The 11,640-nt window shown below is 41.9% G+C and overlaps 1 protein-coding gene across 2 annotated transcripts; it reads right to left on the reverse strand.

Moving 5' to 3' along the window:
* Nucleotides 1-588: 588 nt before the first annotated feature.
* On the reverse strand, nt 589-11,640 carry Ptpmeg2 (Protein tyrosine phosphatase Meg2). Of its 2 annotated transcripts, none has more exons than XM_076905457.1 (11): nt 11,081-11,640; nt 9,708-9,941; nt 9,546-9,635; nt 9,277-9,417; nt 6,736-6,999; nt 6,231-6,619; nt 5,896-6,135; nt 5,670-5,820; nt 5,361-5,568; nt 5,015-5,288; nt 589-1,612 (listed from the first exon to the last, which is right to left on the reverse strand). In XM_076905457.1, the coding sequence occupies exons 1-10, from the start codon at nt 11,111-11,113 to the stop codon at nt 5,059-5,061; spliced, it is 1,980 nt and encodes a 659-aa protein (XP_076761572.1). In that variant the 5' UTR covers nt 11,114-11,640; the 3' UTR covers nt 589-1,612; nt 5,015-5,058. The 2 variants fall into 2 exon arrangements, with proteins under 2 accessions (XP_076761572.1, XP_076761571.1); XM_076905456.1 differs by lacking the exon at nt 589-1,612 and adding an exon at nt 2,677-3,697.

Below are 11,640 nucleotides of genomic sequence, written 5' to 3' on the forward strand. Positions count from 1 at the left end.
TGATGGACGTCGTGGAACATGGAAACCGATCACATACTTCGCAATAGAAGGCTAAGTTATGCCGTAACCGTTGGCGCGAGTACCTTAAACAATACAAAATGAGATGTTATTTCTTTTGAATCCTGTCAAGCGCAACGATGCGGCACATTGATGAAAACGCGCATGCGCTTTACTTGTCACTTCGTTACGATTAGCTGTAGCTTAACTTTAGCTGTAATTTCAAATTTCAGATTGCCGCGGACGTAAATTTTTCAAATACGTACAACGAAGATCATGCATAACAACTTTAGGATTATAAAAATGATGAGAACACAGCGAAAAATTGTATTTTTATATGTATATATAATGTATGTATACACACACATATATATATATATATATATATATATATATATATATATATATATATATATATATATACATATATGTATATGTCTGCAATATATTAAATAGTCAAGATACATTTATGTGCGATAGTCGTTTTAAAAGTCACGTCTCTCGTATGTACAATTTTTCGTTTCCTCGTTAATTTGAATCTCTGTTCTTCCTAATAATGTCTCTTACGTCGTGTCGTTTAAATCGACTGGATAAGCGACAAGAATTGTATTCAATATACATACAAAATAATTGCTTTTCTATTTTTTCACATCACTTTTCGTTACAATTTCCGTTCATTTCACGGTTATCCTCTGATTTCTCGTGACAACGAATATTTAGTTAATTGGCAATCGATGCGTTGACGAAAATTTTTGCATTTCGAAGGTACGTGCGCCATAAATGAAATTTCTTTACACAAATTCAGCTTAAACCGAGGAATCGCAAAGAAGCGAAATAAATTAATAACAATGATTGAAACGGGTCCGATTTTAGGAATAAAGTTCGGATGAAGGTAACCGAGGTAAAGAAAGCCGGGGAAATGCTGACCGCGTGAGAAGGGATAACATTGAGAGAATATAAAATTTTAGCTCGTAATACTGTTGAATCGATTAGTTTAATCCATTTATACCCTCAGATTCCGATAGTGCGCAAGATGAATTATGCACTCTCCTTCTCCCAAGCGTCTTACAAAAGCTTTGGTACCAGTTCCGTCGGTTTTTATTTCTCTTTCATTTGCGATCGTCTTCATTTACCGGAACACGTCTGAGGGTATTGTGAAATAAAACACGCACGAATTCCTATAAAATCACACACATTACATTCACGCTTGATTAGAAAGAAAAGAAAGAGAAGGAGAAATAGAGAAAGTAAGAGAGGCATGGCAATAAGATTGAAACGAAATTTTCTTCTCCTTTATAAAAAGAAAAAATTGAAACCCGATCAAACCTCCGTATTCGCAGTCCGTTGCTTAATTGTCACAAAAAAAGGAAAAAAAAAGAAAAGAAAAAAAGGAGAGAACCCAACTATGAACAAAAGAAAGTGTACACATTTCTTGTAATGTAATGCTTCACACTTACGCGTCAGATATATATATATATATATCTTTGTAGAAGAAATGAAAACGTGCAATTAAAAATTTTGTGCTTCTCTTAACGCATCATTACAACCGTAATTATGTAACTCCTCTTTTTCTTCCCTTCTTGATACTTCCAGTACGTTCTTTGAAAGTGAAACCCTGAGAACATGGAGGTTTAAGTGAACCTTAAAACTTGATGACAATATGTGCGTATATGTACATCACACGTGAATACTTTGTAAGATAATCTTTTTAATAAATATGTTGATAAAATATAAAAGGGCATTGTGAACTAATTACAAACGCGTTAGAGAAACATAATATAATATAATATAATAATAGCAATAGCTGGTAGTAATAGTAATAATAATAGTGATAATAGTAATGATTCGGTGATGAAGGTGGTGATGACCATAATGATGATGACGATAGTGATGAAGACGACGACGATGATGGTGATGGATGATGATGATGATGATTACGATGATAATGACAATGATAATGATGGTGATGATGATAATAATAATAATAATAATAATAATAATAATAATAGTAATCAGAATAATGATAGTAAACGTGATTGTACCGATGGTATGCCCTTTATAAGGTAACCCAAGAATAGGAGGAACGTGCATACGTTAAAATTTGTCAAATTAATTTGAATCTGACTAAGCATTCAGTATCATAACAGTGTCTTTCGTTATATAAAATTCGAAGATTTTCCTAACAAATCGTTCACTATCGATAGACTTAAAGATTTCGATCGACGTGAATCGTTCAATTTTGCGCATAATATACAGACTGTACATAAAAATACACGTATTGGGTGTTGGGCTACGTTGTTTCCTTTCATTTTTCTTATGTTTTTCTTCCTTTACCGTTAAAAGGTTTTCATTTCCAAACCGAGTTACCTCGGAATTGTCTAATGCTTAACGGCAAAATTGAATTGAATAAGTTACGAAGCAAATCGGATAGATAAATAGAGATTACGTTACAGAAACTTGGATAGACGCAAATCATAATTAAACGTTACGCTAACATGGCAGCGTTCTTCTCAAACGAAAATTACAAATCGTGTCGCGAAACATCTAATGCCTATCACATGGCGTTACATTCCGCAGTAACATGTTCGCGATGTCTCCACCAAAATCCGTATTATACATCGAATTTACGACGCAAGAAATACACTGTAATATCATTGTCTTTGTAACAACAATATAGTATTACGATTTTCTTGCAACTATTTAATATACATTCAACAAACAGACGGTTAGACAGAGTGGTAGCTATAAATCGGACAATTTAGACACGGATTCGATATTTATTCCTCGCGTGGACATCGATATATTCAGGATAGTTAGAATTGTTTTATAAGAGACTCGGAGATGAAATATTTATGCAAACACTGTTTTAAACAAGAATTTCTACTCTTTTACGATTGTTCGATACAGGCGCATCGTTAAAAAATTCCTTAGAGCTTTCCTTCTAACGTGTAGTAGTCGGCCTAAAAATCCATGTTAAAAAAGCATTTGCATCTACAACAGCGTTTTCTTTTCTCTTCTTCCTCTTCTTTTTCTTGATACCTTCCTAAACGATTGTACCAGCGTTAGCTTCGCATACCTTGGTTCGTGTACCTTTATCTTAAATAGACTTCGTTTTCGATCGATAATATCTACGATGTCGAGAAAAGCTGCCGACAGACTGAAGTAATGATGATTTGAATGTACAGGTATCGTATAATCGGTGTGAAATCAATTTTTTGAATTTGCCATTCTTCGACGAATGGACTCACGAGGTATAATCTGACATTTTCGACTTTAATCGTTTAAAGGTACGAAAAGATCGTCAGCTCTTTAATAGCTTAAATTATAAATCACATTATTCCTTCCCTTATTCTCATATAATACACGAAGGCTTTCATGGAAGAGCGTACTTTGTTTGAATTTGCTCGATATCTCTGCACTAACCAAGATTTAAAAAGGAAAAGCGAAAAAGAAGAATCACTATCTTCGCTGGAACGAAGTACGTTTGATTCTCGAGGTAAATTAGTCAGTGAATCTGATAAAACTTTAGCTTCGCACGCGATTTCTTTCTAATCACCTTAATATTTAATCGAATTGGAAGTATTTTTAATCTATGCGATGATCCCTGATTTAGTAGCAATCCCTGGAAAGGAATCCTCCGCAAAGTCTCGGCCAATTTAGTTTTATATTACATGTTCGTGTGCGATTTGATTGCAGTGTTCTGAAACGGGGTATAGAAGATAATCTTTGGTTACCCAAAAATGTCTATCAACAAGATCGTCGATCACTTGGTTTCTGCATGGCGGAAGCCGTTTTAACAGTGTGTAACAGGTTGTAACATATCCGTAGGTCTTTAAATCTTAGATACCAGTGACTATTTATTGGCCACTTAAATTACGCGGTTCCCGTAACATTTATATCCCTTTTTAATCTGTTTAAGATTTATTCACACGTCGTGTTTAGATCTTTCTTCGTGTTCCCGCGATATACCGATTTAACCCTCTCATATAAAGATTCTACAACAATATACTCTTACAGCTTTGTACTTGATGCGATGTAAGCTTTAAACAGGCCTTCGAACCTTCGAGAGACTTGTGTCGTTAAAAATAATGGAATCAACCGCCATGTTGGTTTCATCGACTGGATATTTGGTCCAAGCTTAACGAAACCAAACCGTTGCATCGCGTTAAATTTGATCGATAAAGGCACAGAGCAAGGAGAATAAAAAAAAATAATTTGGAAGCTAATTGTTCAGCGCAACGGAGAGTGCTACGGAAAATGTCGCGTACAGGATATAAAATACGAATAAACTAATATCATTACAACAAAAGAATACTAACCTTAACTGTTAACTTGTACAGTAATAGTAATAATAATAATAATAATAATAATAATAATAATAATAATAATAATCATAATAATAATAGAGTAATAATATTAATAGCAAACAATAGCTGTTTGCGCCAATGAAACCGTATTCATCGATTGGAGCGTTAAGCGCCTCGCGATCGATCCTTGAACTCTCGCGCTTCCGTACGACTATAGAATATAAGAGAAACTCTTTAAACCTATGAGATAGCATAATTCACACTTGTACAATATTATGTATTAAATTTAATTGACACGGTAATTGTTTTCGAATGGAATGTTTGTAAAGTCAGCTCCCGCGTTCCATACACGCGTTTAGACGTTTCAAATGACCCGCAGTTTACCTTTCAGAATGTACAATAAAATTCACATATGAGAGGGTTAAAATAGGATCAGTGTTAATTTACACGGACAGCTAGTTTTAATCGAATTGCTCGTTCGTTCGTAAAATACCGACGAACAGAAATGTTCAATGTTTCCGTTCCGTTGCACAATTGGCCTTGAAAAAACTAATCTTTCCTTAGGTATTCTCTCTAAATGTACTAACCGTATAGCCTAACGTAAGAGTAGAAATCTGAAATATTACACCGATGGAGATGATAGCAAAAAATAACTTTCAGTTATTTAAGCTGGAAATAGGCTATGTAAAGGAGACTATTATTACGCATACTCGGGAAGAACATCAATCTGGTACGTGGTAATAGAGTTTACACTCTAATCGGAATCTTCTTCTATAGTCGGTGGTAACATAGCAAGATGTTGCGGACTAAGCATCCCCCTGGAAAGCGCGTATTCTGCCAGCGCTCTATGACAGAAAACGTATTGGTCTGGCATTTGAATACTGTAGGCCCTCTGTGCTCGGATTTTCTCGACGGTTCCACGAATGTCCACGGTACCGGTGTCCTCTAGTCGCGATATGCATATATCTAACGTGCAAAACGTTCCTGCGAACCGAACGACAAGTTACAAGATAGAAAAAACCGAAAGAAAAAACAAATTTCTTTCCAAATCGCTACCTGTTCTTCCTATCCCGGCGCTGCAATGAACCACTATGGGAGGTCCTCGCGGATGTCCTGCCCACGTGTCTCCCCTGCTAGCAAGTAACTTATTCTGTTGTTGTCTTACTAAGGCTAAAAACTGTAGCAGAGCTTTGGCCGACTGTGGAACACCATAATCCGGCCACGCGGTGTACAGCATGTGGCAAACTTCTCTTGCCTCGTCAGTCTGAAATCGATCCATGTCTTATTCTTTGCCGACAATCGTTCGCAAATTTACGCGACAATTTAACGCTACAACCTCTTTTTGCTACAACAACGTAACGATACCTTGTTGTTTGTAAGGAGAAGCATCGTTATCGTGTAATCGGGATTGGTGTCGACTTCGAAGGTTGTTACCGTGAAACCTCCCGCTTGTACTTCGTCACCCGGTTCCGGACCCCAATACTGCGCGCACTTCGTACGTCCTCTTTCCACCACTCTGGAAAATTCGTCGAACGTAAGAGGCGTGAAATTCGTTCTCTCCTTCCCGTGGAATACCACAGCGTCGATTTACCTCGTAGTCATAACGACGACCAGCGTTTGTTGCTCCCAGATCATCCTCCAAAAATCTCCGCAGGTCTTCGGAAGAGGGCCCTGGGTACTGATAAATGCGTTCTTTTGCTTGTAACCGTCAACGAAATTAGCATTTATGTAGTCCGACGCGGCGTCCCCGTCTACTTGCGACAGACATACTCTACTATGATCGTAGCAGAGTACGTCTGTATATCGGTTCTTCGGTTGATTGGATCTCAATCTGAAAAATATATTCGAATATCGGTCAAATGATCGATCTATCGAGACAGGCAAACTTTCCGTAATGGATTCTATACACCAGCTGTTATTGCGTACTTTGCATTGTTGAAGGAACCGTCGGGCGGTCTTTGCCTGATTTCCGCGTACTCCGCGATCAGTCCCGCCCGTCCTCTCGAATGTATCTCCTCGATGAGTTGTTCCATGGTAACGGCTTGAAGGCCAAGATCGCCGTGAAGACTATCGTCGTCGCTAAAACCGGAACTAGCCGAGGACGGAGGCTGAACTGGGGACGGGGCCTCATCGGTTCCGATCCAGACGTCACCATTCGTGATCTCGATATCTCCGATATTCGAGATACCATTTTTCGCCTTATTCTTATCGATTATAGGACTAGTCGAGCTACTGACTGTAGTTCCATTGGGATTTTGATGAACCGTGTGATTTTTCGATGTGGGCGAAAGAGGTGTACCCACTCTGGGGGTAACCTGGAAAAGAGGAAAAAAAGGAGAAACAAAGAATAAAAAAAGGGGACAGAAAAGTTTCGAACGCGTCAACTCGGATACCTGCGATTAAGCGGCTGATCTTATCTGAGAAAACTGACCTCGCAAAGTTCACCCCCGCCCCTGTTTGTCATGGATTTAAGACAGTGGAGCAGCCATGCTTCATGCTGTATCTCCAATGTGCCGCCCAAACGATGCGGCAATGATTCCCTCGGGATATGTAACGTTAATTGAGGAATGGATACGGTGAATACTCTGTCCCTCAGCTTTTCACGCACGAATAATCGTAGGATCTTGAAGGGTGCCTTGAACCACAGCGGTGCAGTCACTATTAAAACTTTCTTCAGTTTTGCCGGATAACCACCCTGAAACGATACAATGCGCTTATTAGAGAAAGTGAATAGCGATTCGTAGCGCTGTAGCTAAGTTCGAGAAACAAAATGTAAAAAGAAAATAATCGATCGTTATACGCTTTTCATTTCTCGGTATGCTGCATATAAAAAACGACACGTCAGACGTGTCAGGGAAAAATATTACGTGGAAAGGCAACAACATATTTGTCGAACGATCGGTTAAAGTTAAAGTTGCATGAATTTATTTTCGAAATGGAGCGAGTTTCAAGTTCGACCTTTGCAAGACGATGCAATAATAGAATGGTATTATAAACGGGGAGAGGCACGCGTTTGGTGCCAACTGCCAAGTAATCTTCGAATATATACTCGATGCGCACGAAAGGGCGTTCGTTTTAAAGGAAAATCACGGAACTACGTGGCACGAGTCCCGATCCAATTTATCAACGGTAAACCTCTCTGGTGCGGGCTGGTTGTTTGCGCGTCGGATTAAACTGTACAGAAAGAATTCAATCGAAACGAACATTCAGAAATTTCGATCGGAAGAGAAGAGCGTGCGATGCGCGAAAAATGTTTCTCGATGCAGGTCCGGTGTGTAATATGCAAGAAACACGGCAACTTAACCCCTCGTCTCGTACCCTCTGTGGTACGTATAGAGGGCGGAAGTACCGTAACGGCAACGACGTCAGCAACAGCAGCACCACCACCACTATTACCACCACCACCAGCAGCACCTCCACCACTTGCACAACTCTAGATTCTCACAATCTTAAACGCACATACTCTATTATTACGTGGAAAATCCCGCGAAAGCAGAAAGGGAAAAAGTTTCGGAACCGTTCGATTCGAAGGGATTTCGCGAGTATGCGAGGGACACCAAGAGGAATCGTATCGGGGGATTAGGAGAGTAACATAGTTGGTCGTCGACGTCGGTTTGACAGATAGAACGGTCTGGTAATCAATCGATAGATTAGAACATTCGTTTACCGTATGTCGTGGAATGGTGCGGCGCAAGCAAACATAGTTTACAGGGACGATGACACGAGCTCGTCCGACGATAAAACAATCGATCAATCGTGTATCGGCGAGGGGAACTCTTCGGGTGTTGGATTATCTCGCGGACGAGAGCAGAAGCACCGATGTAACGATCGAATCGAGGAATTAATCTCTAGCGGGGCATCGTCCAGTGTCGTTGAATCGATGGAATCGAAATCACTGCCGGCACTACGGTCGGTCAATCGATAGCGTGGAATTGGTATAACCGTTTTCTACGGTTGACACGATTCGGAGGAGCGTCGAATGTACGCGCGTGTACGAGCCCGCTCGACGAACATGATCGCAACTCGAGTTTCCGACGCGTTTCGAGGTTTAACGGCAACGGTGAGCCCGACAGAGGCGAATCAGGTTGCGGACTCCTTCCGATCTGTGCACGATAATGCCGCAAAGGGGTCACGATGATTACTGACCGCGAGCGTCGCGACGTTATCCCGCGTATGCGCGCATGCGCTCCAACGACCCCTTCTTTTCGCCACCACTCTAGCATCCCTTACGTGAATTTCTTTTACTCGGCAAAGGTGCGATACCTACGCGCGGTGTGACGTATTATGCCAGTGTCTCTCAATTCTGAATTCGATCCCCAGGGATGCGAACCGTTCGAGCATCCTACCGGAACCGATTCCGGCCATATTATTCCTTCCTGAATCGCCCCTTTTATGTACTTCGCTAACCGGACTTCGCGTTTCAGAATAGAATCTCGGCTCTATCCCCGCTTCCTAGTAAACAACCGACGAAACGGGAGATTATTTTTATCTCGCGCCCGATGACGTAAAAATGTTAGTGGAAATAGTTTCATAAATATCTTATAACTGCGTCGCATTCCGACGAAACCTTTGAAAATCGTTCGCTCTGCTCGTGACGCGCGGACCGCTGAGCAATTTCGAGTGGGTTCTCGCGAAGCGTTAACAACCCCGTTCTGCTTCCCTGTTGCTCGCGATGCACACCCTTCTCAGTCCAGGCCGAGCGAACTGTTAGCGTTATCGTGTATTACAGCGCCGGAGAGCTAAACAGTTATCAAGAGTCGTATATATATTCCGTCGCACCGTACCGAACGACCGACGTACATCTGTTTCGCGGTCTGATTTCGCAAAGATGCTGATTAAATTTCCTGCGTAAAGATAATGGCCTACATTCGGAACGATACGGTGTGGTAACTAGAGTAACAAAGCCCCTTTGTCTCTCGACGCTCCGTCAAATTCAGACGCGCGAATTCGTGAATGCATATAATCCGCTTACCTTCAGCAGAGTGAGAATCTTTTGGGAGAGGTCGTAGTCGAAATTCTGGTATTTGCTATCCGACATGTCGTAAATAAAAACCAGACCGTGCTTTTGAGTCTCTACACTTTCTAGAGCCGCGTCTAACTGATAGACAACACCCTGTAACCAGACGGAGAAAGTTCTCCATTAGTAGAGATTTGTCGCGAGAGCGTACTATCACGTCGTCGCTTATTGCGACGATGCGCCGCCGTATGCGAATCGCGAGGTACGCTGCTACGATTGCTTACTTGCAGCGTTGTCTGGTGCGTTGTATTTTGTGGAAGGTGTAAATGTGCGGTAAAAATAGCTATGGCTGCCCCTGTAGCATCTCGCGAGGACTGAAAACATTTTTTACGAACGTGTACTTTAATGAGTAGATAGTTAAGGGAACAGGATTCGTAAAGACTCACCAGAACTGTAAATTTTCCTGTGCGCAATTCGCTGAGCAAAGGTTCCTGAGTTGGATGCAAAACCGAGAGACCTTCTCTTCTTCTGGTGGCTTCGTGCTGTTCGTAGAGAGCCAGTGCTCTAGCTACCTCGAACTTTCTTGCCGTCAAAAACTTTACAGCCGTGCTCCATGATACCGGACCGGCTCTCCTTCCAGCCCGACACTTGTTAACCGCTTCTATGAACTCCTTTGTTGCCTGAAAACGATCACAGAGCTTGTTAGATTTAATTCGCAACGCGTTAATTAACGGGAGAAATTCCTCGGAGACTTCTTTACTTTCCCCGTTCGGAGATGCCTGTCTTTTCACGGGCACGCCGGGCACCGTTGCGACAATGGATCGTGATACGAAACGAACGCACCATTTCTATATACCGTCGAAACGTGTAACAGTCATTCGCCGATGATTTGTGTACATGCCCTGAGTACCGATATAACTTCCGGTGTCCGGCTACCTCCCCACCGGCAACTTCCGCCATAGCGCGCTCGCCGGGGACCGGATCACGGTGAACGGTTAGGTTCTGTTTCAGGGTCAAGAAATTTAATATCGCGAATGTTAACTTTTCGAAAACTTCTTACTATTTTTATTTTCAACGGCTACGCGGTTTTCCCTCCGTACCGCACGCTGCTACCGCGAGGATCGATGATCCCGTTGTATTTTTAATTTCGCTTTCGAAGCGGAAGAAAGCCAGCCTCCTCTTTTTCCTCTACAAACTCGTAAAGACGGAAACAGCTTCGTTTTATTCTTCGTCGCTCGCCTGTTATCCGGCTGTCTTCCTTCTCTTCGCGTTTGCTTCTGCTTGTTTGTTTGTTTGTTTGTTTGCCGTTTTCTATTTTCCCTCTTTTTTTTTTCTTTTGCTTGCCACTTCAGCAAGTGGCAATTACTTTTTCAAACAACGATCGTACGATCGAGAATCTCGAGCCGGTCGGTTAGGAATAGAATAACGGATCGTTCAAAGGCTACGCTCGACGAGCCGATCGAATGTTATTCTCCCGATCATGGTATCTAGTTGCACAAACATCGACGATTGTATATCCAATACCGCGGAGCATCGTTCACTGTCGTCCGTAAATGTTCATTGAATTAGCGGATCGTTCGGTCCCGAGGGAAGGGAAGGGAAAAAAATTCAAAATATCAGAGGGAGATGGAGCGAGCAATGTTTATATTACGCGCTTTTATTAAACACGCTCGCGATAAAATAACGGTGATAAAAGAAAGGCGAAAAAATAAATCCCATCGATCGTTTCCCGTTGTTGAAGAGATCGATAAGGTTTGCTCGCATACACGTACGTACGTACGGTAGATACCGAAAGGAGAAGAGATTGATAATCGCTTACCTGCTCTTGCTCGACAGTTAACGTGGCTGCCATTTTGACTTAACGCACTGACATAACCGAAGAATCAGCATCAGCGCGTAGTTATTTTCAATTCTGGCCGAACGATCCTCTGTCTACGGTAACACATTTTGTTTTCGCACCAAACGCACAACAACGCGATCCTTAGAGCTGGCCGGTCGGTGCGGCGACGACGACGACGAAAACGAGTCGATCGGTCCTGTACTCGTTCATCGTCCGACGCTTCGCGCAGCTATAGAGCAGACACGCTCCGATCCACTCCAACTCGTGCGGACGCTCGATTGTCTTTCTCGCCGTAGGTTCAGCGCCATCTTGACGGCGCGAGTGTGTAGGCGATACTGTATCGTACTATACATTAGCTACAGATTTGTACCACAGTTTATCGACTGTCTGCGTCCTTCTCCACGCCGGATATGCTATCATTGGCCGAGTATAGCCATCGTCAAAAGCCTCTCCGTGTCCACGCGAGACTTATGGGATTTCGTGCAAATTCAATGCCGGAAACAACCCAGGTGTGTGTTCTGTAACGGAAGCAGAATCGT

The sequence above is a fragment of the Xylocopa sonorina genome, chromosome 12 (genome assembly GCF_050948175.1).
Source record: "Xylocopa sonorina isolate GNS202 chromosome 12, iyXylSono1_principal, whole genome shotgun sequence".
Classification (NCBI taxonomy): domain Eukaryota; kingdom Metazoa; phylum Arthropoda; class Insecta; order Hymenoptera; family Apidae; genus Xylocopa; species Xylocopa sonorina.

What these genes read in the sequence shown, in the direction of transcription:
- Ptpmeg2 (XM_076905457.1), bottom strand. Translation starts at nt 11,113, where the DNA reads ATGGCAGCCACGTTAACTGTCGAGCAAGAGCAG. An exon ending in GTCGTCGTTATGACTACGAG is followed by an intron (nt 5,821 to 5,895) that starts GTAAATCGACGC and finishes CGAATTTTCCAG; the next exon opens with AGTGGTGGAAAGAGGACGTA. An exon ending in CGCCGGGATAGGAAGAACAG is followed by an intron (nt 5,289 to 5,360) that starts GTAGCGATTTGG and finishes TTCGGTTCGCAG; the next exon opens with GAACGTTTTGCACGTTAGAT.